This window comes from Cercospora beticola, chromosome 2 (assembly GCF_033473495.1).
Source record: "Cercospora beticola chromosome 2, complete sequence".
Lineage (NCBI taxonomy): Eukaryota > Fungi > Ascomycota > Dothideomycetes > Mycosphaerellales > Mycosphaerellaceae > Cercospora > Cercospora beticola.
Window position 1 is genome coordinate 2,826,915 of NC_088936.1, and position 16,353 is coordinate 2,843,267.

The 16,353-nt window shown below is 53.6% G+C and overlaps 5 protein-coding genes across 5 annotated transcripts; 3 read left to right on the plus strand and 2 right to left on the minus strand.

Moving 5' to 3' along the window:
• Positions 1-5,345: 5,345 nt before the first annotated feature.
• On the minus strand, positions 5,346-6,277 carry RHO25_003036 (uncharacterized protein; the record flags this gene model as incomplete). Its single annotated transcript, XM_023598564.1, has 3 exons — positions 5,346-5,643; positions 5,713-5,894; positions 5,948-6,277. The coding sequence occupies 3 exons, from the start codon at positions 6,275-6,277 to the stop codon at positions 5,346-5,348; spliced, it is 810 nt and encodes a 269-aa protein (XP_023455057.1).
• Positions 6,278-7,199: 922 nt separating this feature from the next.
• RHO25_003037 (uncharacterized protein) lies at positions 7,200-8,375 on the plus strand (the record flags this gene model as incomplete). Its single annotated transcript, XM_065602343.1, has 2 exons — positions 7,200-7,973; positions 8,025-8,375. The coding sequence occupies 2 exons, from the start codon at positions 7,200-7,202 to the stop codon at positions 8,373-8,375; spliced, it is 1,125 nt and encodes a 374-aa protein (XP_065458415.1).
• Positions 8,376-8,718: 343 nt separating this feature from the next.
• RHO25_003038 (uncharacterized protein) lies at positions 8,719-9,897 on the plus strand (the record flags this gene model as incomplete). The annotated part of the gene is made up of 3 exons (XM_023598566.2): positions 8,719-8,739; positions 8,792-8,913; positions 9,006-9,897. The coding sequence occupies 3 exons, from the start codon at positions 8,719-8,721 to the stop codon at positions 9,895-9,897; spliced, it is 1,035 nt and encodes a 344-aa protein (XP_023456043.1).
• A 2,176-nt stretch (positions 9,898-12,073) lies between these two features.
• On the plus strand, positions 12,074-13,119 carry RHO25_003039 (uncharacterized protein; the record flags this gene model as incomplete). The annotated part of the gene is made up of 3 exons (XM_023598568.2): positions 12,074-12,184; positions 12,240-12,508; positions 12,567-13,119. The coding sequence occupies 3 exons, from the start codon at positions 12,074-12,076 to the stop codon at positions 13,117-13,119; spliced, it is 933 nt and encodes a 310-aa protein (XP_023456041.1).
• Positions 13,120-15,375: 2,256 nt separating this feature from the next.
• RHO25_003040 (uncharacterized protein) lies at positions 15,376-15,969 on the minus strand (the record flags this gene model as incomplete). The annotated part of the gene is made up of 1 exon (XM_065602344.1): positions 15,376-15,969. The coding sequence occupies one exon, from the start codon at positions 15,967-15,969 to the stop codon at positions 15,376-15,378; it is 594 nt and encodes a 197-aa protein (XP_065458416.1).
• Between the last annotated feature and the right edge of the window lie 384 nt (positions 15,970-16,353).

A 16,353-nucleotide genomic window follows, 5' to 3' on the forward strand; every position in this document is an offset into this window, starting at 1 on the left:
CAGAGTCTGCACTCGCAACATGTCTAGGAAGGCATGTATGGAGCGACCCATGTACACGATGTAGCATCAGCATGGCCGCAGAAGCTCACATAGCATGGCGATGCCTGTGACAGTCTCAATGCGGTTCAGCAGCGTACAAACTGCTCCTAAGACGTCAGGGGAACATGGGCCGTCTCCAGGTTCAGCAACATCTCCGATCAGGAATCACTGAGCACGGCGTTTTCGCGACAGCGTGGGATAGTTGAAATCCATCGCCGTCGTCGGGTGTCTTACCCTGACCACGAACCTTGACCGCCTTCATCACATTTGCAAAAGCTGGCGCTTCGGACAGACTCCTGATAACAATATTCAGGAAGGGTGCGAAGGCCATCAAGTTCCATCAAGACCATCAGAAACACCTCCTTCAATGACGGAAGCTTGCTGACGCGCCAGCGAAGTCATGGCGCGAGAAGCCCGGTTTCCTCATCTAGCCGCGCGACAGAACGAGCAGATCTTCTTCGGAAACGGCGCCAGCTCAGCGCTCGCCATGAAAAGAGCGCGGAGACACAATGGGACGGGTTGCGGATACTACACCATAACCGCCCGGTCTGGCATCATGGCAACATTGCGTCTTCTCTGCACCGCTCGCGACGGAGAGAGCAGGTGCTAGCATAAGAGAAGAGAACAGCACCAGTTGCACAGCACAAGCCAGTCCGGTTGAGGGTTATGTAACGGACAGAAGAGTGGCGCAAGACCATAAATGATCAGGGCAGTACAGTCGTCTGCTGGAATAGATGAGCAAAGGCGGTACAAAGGCCAGCTCGGGTAGCAGCAGAGGTGGAAGCTGCGGGCAGTCTATGGTAGCCTTCAAAGTCAGATGGGCCTACAGTGATCTGCCGCATGTGCATTGTCTACGCACTGACCGAGGCCGGCAAAGGCATGACCAGCGCAGGTCGAGCGCTTCTTGACAAGCAAACAGTGGAAGGACATGCCTGTGCAGCAAGCCGCTACAGACGCAGTCAACATCGGACTGGGCTCCTAGCAAAACCTCTGGGTGACATGTTCGCCGGCATCTCTGCGCGCTCTGATTGCAATAGAGCATTACACGGCGACGGGAGGAATGATGAGATCGCCGCACTGTATTCGGTGTCATCGCAGCTCGTTTTCCTGTACAGCCATCCACTGTGTAGGCGCTTCCGTCGGTAGATCCCCAATGTGCCATCTCAGGCCGTGACTGTTTCGATACACACAGGCCCAACAGTTGAACCTCCCCGGGCCTCAGCGCTGTAGCGAGAGGCTGCGTCGCTACGACCCGAAAAGTAAGCACTGATAATCAGGGATCATTAAGGTTCTACCAGATAAATCGGCTTCGCGGTGCAATGGAAGCACGCTCGGAGCAAAGCAACCGGTATGGCGTTTGCCGTGGCTTATGTGGCGTAGTCATGTTGACGGGTGTAATCACCAATGGTCTTCGTACCGGGAAACCCACGTCCGATTCGTGGCGAAGCCAATCCTTTTGCTGAATTGTGCACGCCGGATTGGCGCTTCTTTTGGACACCCAGCTTCGCTCGCCCTGCTCATGCAATCGCAACACCACACGCACAACAATCTGATGCCCCAGAGGTGACAGAGATTGTCGTGAAGATCTTCGGACAGCGTCGTCATGTCTGTGCGCTCGACATTGCGGCCGTAATGCATTTTTGAGGCTGCGGCGAATACTTTTGCTTCGGAGCCTCGAATCGGACGAAATCCACATCAGCTCCGAACAGCGATGGGCAACGAAGCCAGCCATGACAAGCAGCGCGCACCACACAACCGTGAGACGAGCTCAACGAACACCGGCATGGGCAGCGGCGCGGACGAATGCTGACAAGCATCAGCTGATCGATATCGAGCGGAGGAGCACAGGAAGGACATGGCGCTTTGATATATCTCCAAGCCTACCAAGCCTGCAGCTGCCTGCCGGCCGACGACATGCGCAGCACGAGTTCCACCTTTGTCTACGCTGCTGGCGGAGCCTGAGAGCAAGCGAGAAAGAGCCAGGTGATTGGATCGATAATGGCAGGGCAGTGGCAGCAAACGACAGAGCAGGCTACTGGGCCGGCCGCGACAAGCAATGCTCGAGCGGTCGATTGCGAGCCAGCCAGCACACACATTCCTAGCAGCGAGGCGGGCAACTTGGTCTCACGGGCTTCGCGATGGAGTCTTTCTCGAGCATCCGAAGACAAGGCGGCACTGTCCACGAGGCCGGAAGCCAGCGATAACAGACCGACCGCTGCAGCAATATGCCGGAGCGTCATGAGAACTCCACACGAGCTCCAATGGAACCGCCAGGACTGTTGATCAAGACACAGACCATGTGCAGAAGGGCTCTGGCAGCAATTCGAGCTTCGGGGCCGCGCGCCATATGATCGCGGAGCCGTCCCTGCCTGCGGGAAGATATCGCTATGAGCAAGGAAGCAACCCGGATACTGAAAGGGCGACAGAGCACGCATGCCCCTGAGACAGACCATAAGCTCCGGCTGGTGTCCTTGAGCGTGCCAAAACCAGGACGAAGGCGTCGGACAGGACGTGATCGACGACAAGGCCATGGGATTGGAGACTTGCACAATGCCGGCCCGCAATCATTGACGTGGCCAATAGCATCAACAGACAATGGTGCTGAGCTAGGGACACGCTCTTTTGGAGGACGCGGTCTCTGGAGCGAGATGATGCTGTTCACGGAGTTTCGAGCTCAAGACATGAGCGACGATACACCAGAAGAATGAGCAGAGCCAGAGGTTGTCTAAACCCTATGCCACGCGACAGCTCCAGAAAGACTAGCAGGCGTTTCGTCTGCAAATATGCGCTGCACATGGGATCTCTGTGCGGTATGTGGCATATGAGTAGCGTCTCAAGAGTGCCCGAAGCCGAGTTGCGAGCATTTCCCGACAGCTCGAAGCACACGAAGGCCGGTGAAGCTGGGCGGCAATATCCGGAAGCCGTGAGCCAGAAAGGTACGACACAGGACACGATGATCTGGACCTCGCCCAACAGACGTCTAAGACAGGGTCCGGACCTGATCCAGATGCAGCGATGCAATTGCAGGAGGGGAGCGTACCTTTTTTCGAGCAAGTGTTGAGTCCGCTGAGCCAACGCCGTGCTCTGCTTGATGTCTCCAGCTGAAAGCGTAAGTCATGCTTCACTACCGGATGTAGCCGGCAAGGTAGGTGCATATCGAGATCTCTTCCTTTGTCGGTCCTTTAAATGCTCCACGATGGGTCGAAACGACCCGCTGGCAGCAGCTTATTGGAGGTCAGCACCGGGAAGTGCGAAGAACAAATCCATCTGGTCCCAGCCTCCGGGAACACGACAAGGTTGGTATCCTGGCTTCCATCATGGCTGCAACAGCTGCCAGTGTCAAGATACTACAGCCTGGACTGTATGCTGCCGGACTTATAATTCCTTCAATAAATGCCACCTGATGGTGGTGTGTTCTCTGGGATGTCCAAGACATGCACGAGACTGCCACCTGATGTGGCTCAGATTATGAGCAACGCATGCGATGCCCTCTAGGGATACCGTGCGGAGCTGCTCGACCAGTGCTGAGTTATACTCTGAACGGGGAATGAGCACTACGCCTTGCAAGCACTGCAACCGAGCGATGTACTCCTCGTTGCCTCCGTGCGAGGTCTTTGGCATGTGTCTTCGTGTTCAGCAGTTCATATTCGCTGAATTTGGCAAGTCTACGGCTCAGTGCATTTCAAGTCATGTGCAGCGCAAGCTGAGAAGAAGTATATCGCATTGTGCAATCAGTCTGAGAGCTGAGCGTAACAGTGAGAGCTGTGAGCCTCTCCGGCTTGTATGGTCCGATCAGCGATTCCAGATGGACTCGGCGCATGAGCACACGCCTACCGGCTTTCGTGTCCTCTTCCGCTGGGGCGGCGGTCTACCCTGAAGCTTGCAGCATCACGGTGTGTGTGACGACTGAGCTTCACGCTGATTCTTAAGCTCACTCCAAGCTTATTTGACGCGTGTCAGCAGTACTGAGCCTGGAGAATGTGGGAAGCAACACTCAGTTGCTAGTAGGTCTCGCGCCGCCTTCAAGCAGATGTTCAGCATCGTGGTGAACTGCGCCGGCTCTGAAGCCTCGTCTCTGGAGCTGCGGCGTCGGCCACGGACTCCAATATCCTGATTTCGGGCAAAGATGCACTCGGAGAGCGAGATCTCAATTCAATCCTCTTTCATCGCCTGTATGAGTGTCTGCTCCGAAGCGAAGAGATTTGCCGCTCCTGCTTATCCCAACGCTCATGTGTCGGCTACGCGATACATGCCGCATGTATTGATGTGGAAGCGTCGAAGCGTACGGAGCAGCTTTCTGACCTGTTCGCTGTGGGTGTCCGGTTGCCCGCAGCCTTGCGTAGCATGCTGCTTGGGAACTGCGGCCCGGGCAGCGATATCTCAAGCATGACCTCCTCTTAGGGTACGTACGTGTGTACCATGAGCATCAGTGTGCTCAGACCCGGGCCCTCTGGGTGTTCCAATGATGGCCTATCGGCTACGTATTGTGGTATCGTGCAATGGCGATAAGCTGCGGTAGTCGTGGATCGTGTCTTTCCCCCGGGACGCTCGTTGCCGGCGATGGCATGGCGCTTCGATCTCTCATGGCCAGTGAGGTATCTGCTGCTGGACGTCGTGGCGTATGCGTTCGATGTGCTTCGGTGTGGTACGATCTATGGCGGTATGCGGTGGTGACAAGCAGCGGAAATGAATGGGTGGCTTTCCTCGAGGCCGAGTCGATCGCGACGCTCTCCAGGATGACGGGGCAGTATCACGAATGGTGGTCACCGTGGCCACACTGCTCTCGGGCGTTGCTGTAGTCTGTTGCTTTGTCGATTGAGCAGGGCTGGTGAACCCGTGTAGTCGGACACGGCTCAGCGTCCAGGTGGGCCATCTTGGCAGTCCGTGATGCTCCAAGTCTGGATGGACGACCACAGTCTGTATCTCAGTCACAATGTCGCGACAGCAAAACGCACGATTCCCACCATCGCGCCTGTCAGCACCACTCGGGATCCGAAGTCTGGCAGTGGCAGGCTCGGGACACCATTGCTCCGAGCGGCAGGCGCTGAAGAAGTGACAAGCGATATCTACCACCGGAAGCCAGTTCAAATGCACAGAAATACCATGGAAACCACAACGATAGAACACGATCTACAGCAGATGTAGCATGATGGCCCCCGCGCATGTGCGAGCGGGGTTCATAATGAGATGAAGGTTGTCATCACGTTCACTAATCTAAGCATTGCACATTGGTACCAAAGAACAGGCATACCGACCGCAGTCTCACCATTCTATATCGCCATTCCACCGCCCGTCTCACCTCTCGATTAGCCCTGCTTCTGCTTCCTCTTGAAGAACCGGCTCGTATCGCCCATCGGAAGCGAAAATGGCAAGACTTCCGAGCACATCAGATTCGCAACCGTGTAATAGCCCAGCATACCTGACGCGAATGCAAAGGCGCCCCCGGCTTTGAGCACAGCAGTCGCCTGAGAACTGCCGTCTGCTTTCAAAAAGTAGCCGGCAGCGACGAGCGTGAAGGCTCCCTGGACTGTGGCAAAGATACCAATGAACACCAGGTTGATTGACAGAGAGCCGAGCAAAAAGAATACGTTCCAGACCGCCCACCTGCGAGTTGTCAGTATTCTGCTGCTGCTGCATCGGGCGCTGCTGAAATTATGGATTTAATGAACTCACATCAAAACCCAGAAGCCAAGAGCATTATTGTACTCAGGTGTGTCGGACCCGCCATACGACTCAGCAACCCCGAAATATGGCGTGATGATAAAGCCAAAACCTGCGTAAAAGAGGCCAAAAGCAGCGAGGACAGTATACGAATAAGTATTGCCCAGGACCAGCTCCCAGTTGGCAGACACGAACTGTGGAAGAGCATTCAGCTACATGCTCACTTCGAAAATTTCAACCAACTTACCATGCCGATCCCAGCGACACCAAAGAAATTGCCGATGAAGGCGTTCGTCACGCCGACTCCTCTCCACCCCATCAACGACAACGAAAGCGTTGTCAATGTCGTGGCGAAGGCTCCAACGGCCAACGCAGTTGGACTCCCGATCTGCGACTTGATGGTGATGGGCACAGGAATGTAGTGTGGATGACTGTGCCCTTTGCCATTTGTCGAGGGCGTGGAAGCATGATCGTACGCAGTCGCAACTTTTCCAGCTGCCAAGTGCTCATAAAAGTCGGCGTTGGTCGCGAGCGTCTCAAGAGTGTCGAGTCGCTCAATGTTGCTTCCATTGGCCATCTTTGCAGCGGATTTTCCAGCCGGCGAAATGTCTTGTCTGCTCTATCTTCGGGTATCCTGGTTCACACGAGAAACGTGGCACGAGGAAATGAGCAAGGCACTTATTATAAGAGGAGCGTGTGTGCCCAGAGAGGCGGTCGATCTCATCCCACGCCGTCGCATGTCGCCATTGGCAAAACCAACGCATGTGCTGCGAACCATTTGTCCCTGTTGAGCTACCGATATGGCGGCAGTGAACCTTAGTGTGTGCACATAAGACGCTGACATCACGCCATCTATAATCTGGGGATAGTGTGCTACACCCTTGACATCGGAATCGAATTTTCAACATGGAGTCCAAAGTGATCCAAGTGGTCGGTCTCCTGCATTTCAACTCAAGAAACAAATTGACAGAATTGACTCTGTGTTGCTGAAGCTCTTGACCCGCTGATCTCGAACAGCTTCTCCCAGCGCCAAGAAGTGGATCATTCGCGAGATCTTTGTGGTCACAGACTGTAGGTCAGGATATCATCAACAACAAACGATCCCATGAAGACAACCCAATGGACTGGTGAGCTTTTAATCAACCAAAACCATGGGACGCACTGCTGCACGCGATCTCGCAGCTGGAAAATCGGCAGATGCGGTTTTGCGGCCGCAGAGCGGCCGTTCGCTCCTCGCAGGATCTCTGCCAAGCCTGTAGAACACCAATCGAGAAGGTGCTTTCTCAGCAGAGGTTTAGAGACGCAGGTGCTGCGCAACTGAAGGCACATTGAAGCTTTCTTCAGTTGTGTCAATGCTGACAAATGGAGAGTATAAGTAATCGTTGTGGACCTGCTGAATGCACTTGACATCACATCACAATACAATCGCGACACTATGGCGCCCATACGTGTTGCACTCATCGGACTATCGCAATCGGCCAAGACATCATGGGCCAGGCATGTCTTGCTGGAGACTATGCTGTCTCCATTTATTGACAATATACAGAGACGCTCACCTGCCATACTTGCTCTCGAAACGTGGACGTGCAAAATATGCTATTGTCGCACTTCTCAATTCCAGCGAGGCAGCTGCGAGACGGGCTATAGAACACTACGAGCTTCCGTCGACGACCAAAGCCTACGGAACACCAGCAGAACTAGCAGCAGATCATGACATCGATCTCGTAGTCTGTACGACTCGAGTCGATGTGCACTATGACACTATTCGACCCAGCATCGAAGCGGGCAAAAATGTCTTTGTCGAATGGCCACTGGCCGAGAACGTCACCAAAGCCAACGAATTGGCCGAGCTCGCAAAGCATAGCGGTTCGAAGACCATCATTGGACTGCAAGGACGAGTCGCACCAGCAGTACTCAAACTCCGAGAAATTCTTGAGGAAGGTGAGCTGGGCAAGGTTCTGAGTAGTTCTGCTCAAGCCCACTCGCTCTTGGCCAGAAGGGATGCTATCGGAGAAGGCCTTGCGTATTTTCTGGACACGAAAATCGGTGGGAATCCGATCACGATTGCGGTTGGGCATACCATTGACTACATTCACTCGGTTCTGGGAGAGTATGAAAGTAGCAACGCTCTCACACAAATTCAGCGTCCTGAGAAGACCATTGACGACCCGGAAACTGGAAAGACGCGTTCTTATACTAGTGATGTGCCAGATCTGCTTGCTCTACATGGGACGTTGAAGAGTTCGAGTGTTGTGCAAGCAGGTGCTAGCCTCGTGAGTCTGCTCGATAACTCGGTTTGAGACCACACTGACTTAGGTGTACAGACAGTGAACTTTCGCCTTGGCCCTCCTTTCCCAGGCACAGTGCCTTTCATCTGGACGATCAACTGCGAAAGAGGCGAAATCCGCATCTCAAGCGAGCGAGGACCATTTTTGCAAGCCAGCTCAAGCGAGTCCCCAGTCCCGATAGAGGTACATTATCATGGAACTGACGAAGTCAAGACACTCGAGTGGCAGTGGGAAGATTGGCAGGAGTCATTGCCAGCTGTTAGTCGAAGTATTGCCAAGCTCTACGATCTTTACAGCGAAGGGCGTTTGGAGGAAGTCTCAAACGCTACTTTCGCATCGGCTGTGAATCGACACAAGCAGATCGACAATATTTTGTATGGAGCTTAGAGAGCGTGAAATGTATTATGCAGATCTTAGCAGCATCGAGTTCCCAGGGATTGCTTATGCAGTAGATTGCCTATTGCTTATGTCCGGGCAGGATGATTTGTCACAGCTTTGGCTGAGGAATATTCACAATTACTCAATTCCCTTTCGCTACTTCGAGCCGCGTTTCTCTCCCTTGTGATTGTATATTGGTTCTCCCGCTGGCTCGTCGACATCTTATGGTCGGCGGGAGACTCATCAATATTGACTGGGATAGTCGTCAATTCCGGCCCGCTAAAATTCTTCGCACCTTCTTCGTGCACGACCTGAACCACATCTTCCTTTTTTCTTTTTAGCAGCCTCAACAATGGCGCCTCACAAGTCAAAGGTGAGGATGCAATTTCGCGTGTTCCATAAGCTGAGCTGATCCACGACAGAAGCGAAAGGTTGGCGATACACTCGACTCTGGGCCTGATACCTCGCGACCCTCGGCCGTCTTCAAACCCACCGGCAGCAGGACTTACACTGTCAGTCTGGCACTTCCGGGCAGTATCATCGCGAAGTGAGTGCTTCCAATATCGCAGACCAGTTGTTGTGCTCTTCTGCGCCAAGCGTTGCTCTGGTGGCACAATCATAGCTGACGAGACGCCATAGTGCTCTCACCCACGACCAAAAGACAAGCCTCGTAGGCCAAATCGCCCGCGCTTGTGCCGTTTTCTGCGTTGACGAGATCGTTGTTTTCGACGATGGCCAAGCGGAGACTCGAGGCCCGGAGCATGGAGGATATACCGCGTTTGCTGATCCCAACTTCTTCCTCTACCACGTGCTGACCTACCTGGAAACGCCACCCAATCTCCGCAAAGCTCTCTTTCCCATGCACCCAGATCTTCGCACCGCTGGAGCCCTACCAAGCTTGGATATGCCGCATCATCTGAGGAGTGAGGAGTGGTGCGAGTATAGAGAGGGCATTACTCTCCAACCAGGTAAAGGAAAGAACCCTCAGAGTCTTGTCGATTGTGGGCTTGCCCAGCGAGTCGTGATTCCTGCCGCAATTGAGCCCCATACAAGAGTGACTGTGAAACTCGGCGAAACCTCCCCTGATGGCTATACGATATCAGGCCAGGCCGTGGCTCCAGAAACGCCTCGAGAAGAAGCAGGGTATTACTGGGGCTACAGTGTCCGACAAGCTTCTTCTCTGAGCGCCATCTTTACTGAATGTCCATTTGATGGAGGCTACGATCTCAGCATTGGAACTAGCGAGCGAGGCAAGCCACTCAAGTCTATTCTTGACAAGCAATCGCCTGCTTATGTGGAGCCGACGTGGAAACACCTTATCGTGGTCTTCGGCGGTGTTTCCGGTCTCGAAGCGGCGCTCAAGGCCGACCACGAATTGCAATCCGCTGGTGTGCGTCAAGCTGAAGAGGTATTTGATTCGTGGATCAATCTGGTGCCAAATCAAGGCTCGAGAACAATCAGAACGGAAGAGGCTGTTTGGGTCGGCCTGACGGGATTAAGGGAAGCTGTTGACGCCAGAGCTCGCCGCTGAATGCCCATTGGTACCTGGCCGGAACATGCCTCGATGTGCCTGCGGATCTCAAGTGTGAGGAGCTTTGCGAACTGGTTCGAAGGAGCACACTTGCTTGGCCAGCCATTCTTTGTCGCCCGTATCTCCTTGCGCAGCTCACAGGTTCCAACCTTCAAAGCACTACGCAATGTAGCCGGTTCGGCCAGGTGCTTGGGCTTGTGGCATTCGAACTGCTGACATTAATGCATCTTGCTCACATTGCAGTGTTGCAGTGTTGCTGTGTTGCGACAAATGCAGGGCTGCACCTGCCCTACCACCTGCATGCGTGGAGTGGGGCTCTCAGCTGTCTGCGACATTGCCTTCATGTCAGCGAATAGTCAAGCATGCCACGTGCATATGCTGCCTTACAGTTCCCCGCCTCACCGACTCTTCACCCGACCGAAGCGCGAAGACACCCTCACCATGCTCGGGCCGAGCATAGCGTGTTTGCAAGTACCCTATACCACCCGAGGAGTGTAACAATAGCAACGCTCTTCCCACCGACGGTCAGCGCATTCATTCATCGGCACGAATAGGAGACCACCTTCCCGCTTGATGCAGCGAGCTCTGAGAGGTCTGTCATGTGCGTATTGACAAGCGACGGGCCTTGTCCACAGTATGTTTCTTTGAGTTCTACCAACGACACACTGGAGCAACGGCGCTTGTCACCTAACGAATATCGAAAATGATGCAACAGAGCTCGCTGAAACCTTGCCAGAGACGCGTCGCTTACACTGCATGTAAAATCGCTTGCTGCGAGGGGCTGGCAGACATTGCACATTGTATTCGCATGGAATGTTCAGTGCGGTTGAGGGCTTCAATTCACGAGCTGCAATTTCAGCGCACTCAAATGTGCATCGAAAACTCGAGCACTTTGCAATACAACCTCCCGTGAAGTAGCGTCAACCACAAGCTCTCGGTATCCTTGGCACAGAGCCTTACCACTGGACAGTCATCTTCAACATCGCGATGAATAACCGGCCCTACCGCGATGCGCCATCTGTGGGACGAGAGTGCCTCACGCAGCCGTGTACCTTTTCCATTGATTCGCGCTTGCAGTACCGTTTCGAGCTTCCTTCTTTCTGGAACACTCGCCTAACCATGCCAGTATCCTAGACTGTGCATGCAGCTGGCTGACAGCACGTCCATGGCTCTTTTACCGCACTTTCTGGTCACTGCTTACTCCACTCACGTACTTCCACGTTATAAGTCGTTAGGATCCCTCCACTTCGCGAAGCGGTCTTCGCGGCGATGTCGCACGGCCTCAACGACAAGCAGAGCGGACTGTCTGAAAAGGTGAAGTGGTCAGGATCCAGCTACAGGGATTACATCCCACGGAGTCGCGGCACCATACAGCGAGCTGAGAAGCACCACCACAACCCGTGCACGAAGCCCTTCGGACGTCATCACCGAGCTCGACAGAGAAGTAAAACAGAGCGAGCTTCGATGCTACTTTCTGAACAGTCAGCGAGTGATGTGCTGCTTCACATGGAGCTGTGCCACAGAACATTCCATTCCGCACTTCCCGCAATGGATCAAGCGGACGTCGGATCGCATGCGATAAGGCTAGAAAGCCACGATACGACATCGGAGAACTCGCTAGTTGCGAGACAGGTTGCTGGAGTATGCGAAATCGGCCCCGACGGCTCGTCGCCCAAGCTTGCGTGGCATGCCGACCACCAATTCAACTTTGCTCGCTTGTCGATCAACGATACCGTCTGTCGTTCCCCTCAGGCTTGGCACGTTTGTACGCAATTGCACGTTCGAACGCTATACCCTTTCCGTACTCCGCAGACCGAAGGATCGAGGGTACGAAGTGTGCCATGCAGCAGCGATAATGTGGCTCCGTCAGACCCGCCCGTCCCTGTGGTTGCTCTAGCTCCTCGTGATCTGCAACATGTGCATATGGACACTTGTGGCTAGTCCGTTCTAACTCGGGTCCTTTATTCTTTGTGCCGAGCATCATACCACATGCAGCGCCTTGTAGGAACCTCCTCAGCCGCGCTTGTATATTGCTGTCTGGTCCTGCCCTTTACTGCCGATCTCACTCCTGTCACCTGAACTCACTTTGTGGTATCGAAACCCCAGCTCTAGTCAAGTGGCTCGAATAGAACAAGATTGTAGGCATACAGAAATCTGCGACCCACCTCAATTCAAGATGGAGACCATGGACTACAGTTTCTATTCACATGGACCACAGCAATATCAATACATGGGATTCGGCGCAGATAGCAGTATCATGTCGAGTGATGGGCTCGCAGCGGCGACTGTGAGTAATCGAATCGGTGGTATCGAGAGTTCTGGCTGACCGCGGGTCCGTTCAGAGTTACGATGCCTTAGATGTCAGCGCCGTTGCTCTCGGTGCATACGACTTTGATGCCTTTGATAGCTCGATGACTTCTGCCATGTCACCGCGTCTACCACACACTGGATCCGTCTCACCGCCCCAAAGGATGTCCACGTTTCCGAATCGATCTATGGACAGCGCAATAGCCATAGAGATGGATCAAGATCGAAGCCGAAGGAATAGCAGCGAAGAGAAGGAGAACCTGACGCCTGCGCAATCACGAAGAAAAGCACAAAATAGGGCAGCGTAAGACAACACAAGATCAATCATGTTTGAGCCACAGAGCTGATCTCATTCATCATAGACAACGTGCGTTCCGAGAACGCAAGGAAAGACATGTTCGAGATTTGGAGGCCAAGCTGAACCTCCTCACCACTACGACTTCATCGTTGCAGTCAGATAATGAGCGTCTCAAATTGCTCTTACAACGCGTGCAGACCGAGAACGAGATCCTCAGAGCGACGGCATCGCATTCACCTACCCGGCATCACCCACCTGGCTTTGTGGATGATCCTAGCTTATTGTCCTCTTCCCGCTCATCAAAGGCGTCGCGCTCATCTGATGATCTACGCGTCAATGCCACACGACTTGCGAACGGGCTCTTGTCCACAGAGCCATCCTCCCCAAGCGCTCAAGATACACCCTCGAGTGAGACGAACTTGCTCTCAGCTAGCGCAACGTGGGATTTACTACAGTCACATCCGCTTTACCGATTAGGGTCAGTGGATATCGGCGAGGTGTGTGAGCGCTTGAAGAAGATGGCGCGATGTGATGGAACAGGGCCCATGTTTGACGAGGATGAGGTACGCAAAGTGATCGAGGAGGTTGGAAGAGGTGGAGCGGATGATCGCAAATGAAGGCTTCCACGAGATGGCGGTGCCTTTGCGCAGCAGGGCAGAGTCGAAGTACGATGGCCCAGTGACCAACATGAAGAAAGTGGAGAAGCACCACATGCAGATTGCCAGCCGAGTGGAACTCAGCAAGGAATACGAACTGATCATGGCCAACTTGTAGCCAAATACTAATGAGGGATCCACGGACCCATAGACAGGCAGTTTCAGAACAGAACTGTACGAATGAAAGTCAACCAGCAAGTGAACACCTTCTCCTTCGCTACAATGTTGGTCCGCCGTGTCCACAATACACCGAAATATTGACCTCCCGATTGACATGCTGCTCCGGCTTTGAGCGCCATAGCAATGCGACAGGTCCCCTCAACACGGAGTACAGAGCCGGATCTTCGGGAAATTCCTTCCTACCAGATGGAAGAAGCCGGATAATCATGCATACTCTGCTACGCAGGCGACAGGATAGCTGGAGAGTCTAGAATCCCACTGTCCTTCGTTGCGAGCTGTAGCAAATGGCGGCGACCATGGCGAGCTAGAATACAAGCTCAGAATCCCCTCATCGGTTCCTTCTGAGCTGCTCTACAAGATGTTCATCTTCAGACTTCGCATCCCAGTGCGCCAGCCTATGTCGCCAAACCTTTTCTCATAGCCTCTCCTGTACACAGCCGCCCTCTCTCACGCAGAGAACAGCAGATTCCACGCCCCTCACTCCTCCGAACATCAACAGCAAAGCTACACTGCCCGTGAAACAATGTGGCTTGCAGCTCCCTCCCAGGTTCATAGGGCTGCATGCAAGCCACGTTGTTAAATTGTAACCTTGACCACCGGCAGCACCAGACCGAAAGCACAGGATTGCAACCCCATTGGCCAAGCAATCAAGAAACCAACACCGCAGAGCTTTGTTCCGCAGAAGAAATGGGAAAGACGTGTTTCCAACCTACATAACCCTGCATGAGCAGTGGAGAAAGTGTGATATGCAAGCTGCAAGCTCGGCAGAGGACCGACGTACGTACAGACCCATGTACGCACTGCTTGGTGCAGGCAAGAGATTCGCGTCAAGACGCTGCTCCCCTGTAAGCCACATGTTCGCTAGCTTTTATCTTTGATGTGATTGGTCTGCGGCCTGCACTGCGTGCACTGCGCCGCCCTCATCTGTGAGCCGAATCCTGTCGTACGTTGCGAAAGCTGATGACTTAGCAGGTCTGCTTGCTGACTTTGCGGCCTAGAATTCCTTTCGTACCGTTGTACTTCTGCAAAGGTGATCCTGCCACTGCCGCGGCTAGGTCGTATTTGCTGTCGGAGAGACGAGAACGTCTCTCCGCCGTGCGAGACCTTGCCTTGTACACGGCATGTGGCAGCTCTTCCTCGCCTGCGTGCAGCATGAGGGTGTAGCTGTGGGAATGTTGGAACATTGGCTGCATAACTTGTACACGAATTTTGGTATGAGGTTGAGTGACCCTACATGCCTTTGTCTGAAGGAAGTTGAAGTGTACGAATTGATGTGATTGGCACCTTTGATCCTGCGATAGAGGCATACCAGACCATCCATCAACGATCAAGAAACTTATCTGCCACAGCCCTAGAAAGCAGGTGAAGCAGAATGACGAATATGAAGACTGACCGAAGTATCCGACGTACCCGATCTTGTTCGGTCGACACTGCTCGATAGACGAGAATCGTCGATTATTTCCACTGTCGTACTTCCCATTCTTTTTCCAACTGCCACCCGCACCGAACCGTGCCGAAAAGCTTTCCGTCTTCATGGAACAAGTCTCCGTAGGCTACACTCCGGCTCCGAAAATACGTATGTGGAGAATACGAATCGCCAAGTCAAAAGCCCTACATTGCTTGAGGGGACTCCACTTCACAAGTGTGCATGAATCCTCAATTTTTGAACACGAACGCTTTGTTCGCCTCGCCTCGCCTGGAACAAGAGGGACAGTAAAATGGTGTGGTGGCTGTGTGCAGATTGCATGCATGAAGACGATCTAGGTCTGGACAGGTAGAGGGGAGCTGAGCTCGAGTCATGCAGTGCGTATGCTCCTACGGTAGAACGCAATAGGGGCCAAGCCTCAGAGCTTGCTGCGAGTTGCGTATGTGTGACCTCCAGACCAAGAGTAGGATGTAGAATGTTCAAGCTTTTTGACGTGGCCTTCGGCCGAGAAAGCTGAAGCTGGATGGCCTCCAGCTGTCGTACGAACATCGAAGCAGAGTCTATTGTGTCTGCCAATGCGTGCACAATACTGTGACATGACACCACAGATCTCACATGTCCGAATCTTCCGAATCCCGATCGCTCTCAGGTATCTGCACCTTCTCTCCGTCTGTATCTTCGTAGTTCCTTTGTCTCAAACGGCGGCCAGGATGGCGAACAGTGCCCTTCCTTGCGGCAAGATCCATCATTTCTTTGCTCACGACGAAAGTCTTCATATCCCCCACCGTGTACTCAACCCCCGAGGTCCACAGCTCCTTGACCCAACTATCGCCCCAATTCTTAGAGACAACTGCCACAACGTGCCGAACGCGAACACCTGCGGTGCAGCGCACAGTGCAACCACGTCCTGCTCCTGTGTTCGTATCGTGAATATTTATCTCGAGGTGTGAGACAGGTGGAGTTGTGAACGCCATGTCCAGTATCCCAGGCACAGCCTTCTTCAAGATGGCGACGAAATACATCTCCGGATATTGTATTAGTTGATGCATAGCCAGGGCAAGGGCTTCGTCGTTCGTCGCGTTGGCCTGTGGGAGAGACCTCGTGACAGACTCGCGCTGAAATCCTGGGATCTGGCGGAGATCACGAATTGCTTCGTTCAGCGCAACTGTAATAACAGTGTCCGGTTGACGCGGTCGTTGATACATTCCCGAAGCTGCTGCACTTCGAATCAATATTGGACCGGGTAGACATGTCACTGGTTCTGTGGGCCCCGTCTTCCAAAGTGTCGTATGTCGAGCAGGAAATGGGCCACAAAGGTGGCTGCAGACTCGATACGAGCGTTCGTCGACACTCTTGATGTACCGAGTGACAAGCAGGCACGCACCAACATCCTTCCGGCCGAGATGGCATAGTATGTCTTCGACTAGCTAATAAGTCTCAAAGACTTGAGCCACAACGGTCAGCAGCTCTGATGAGTCTGACTGGATGACGGGCCCGGTATCTGGTGCTGGGTGGACGTGAGTCTGGGAGCGCCGCCTGTAACGTCCGCTGCGCGTGACGAGATGGTCGATGTCGTCGCGCTTGGAGGC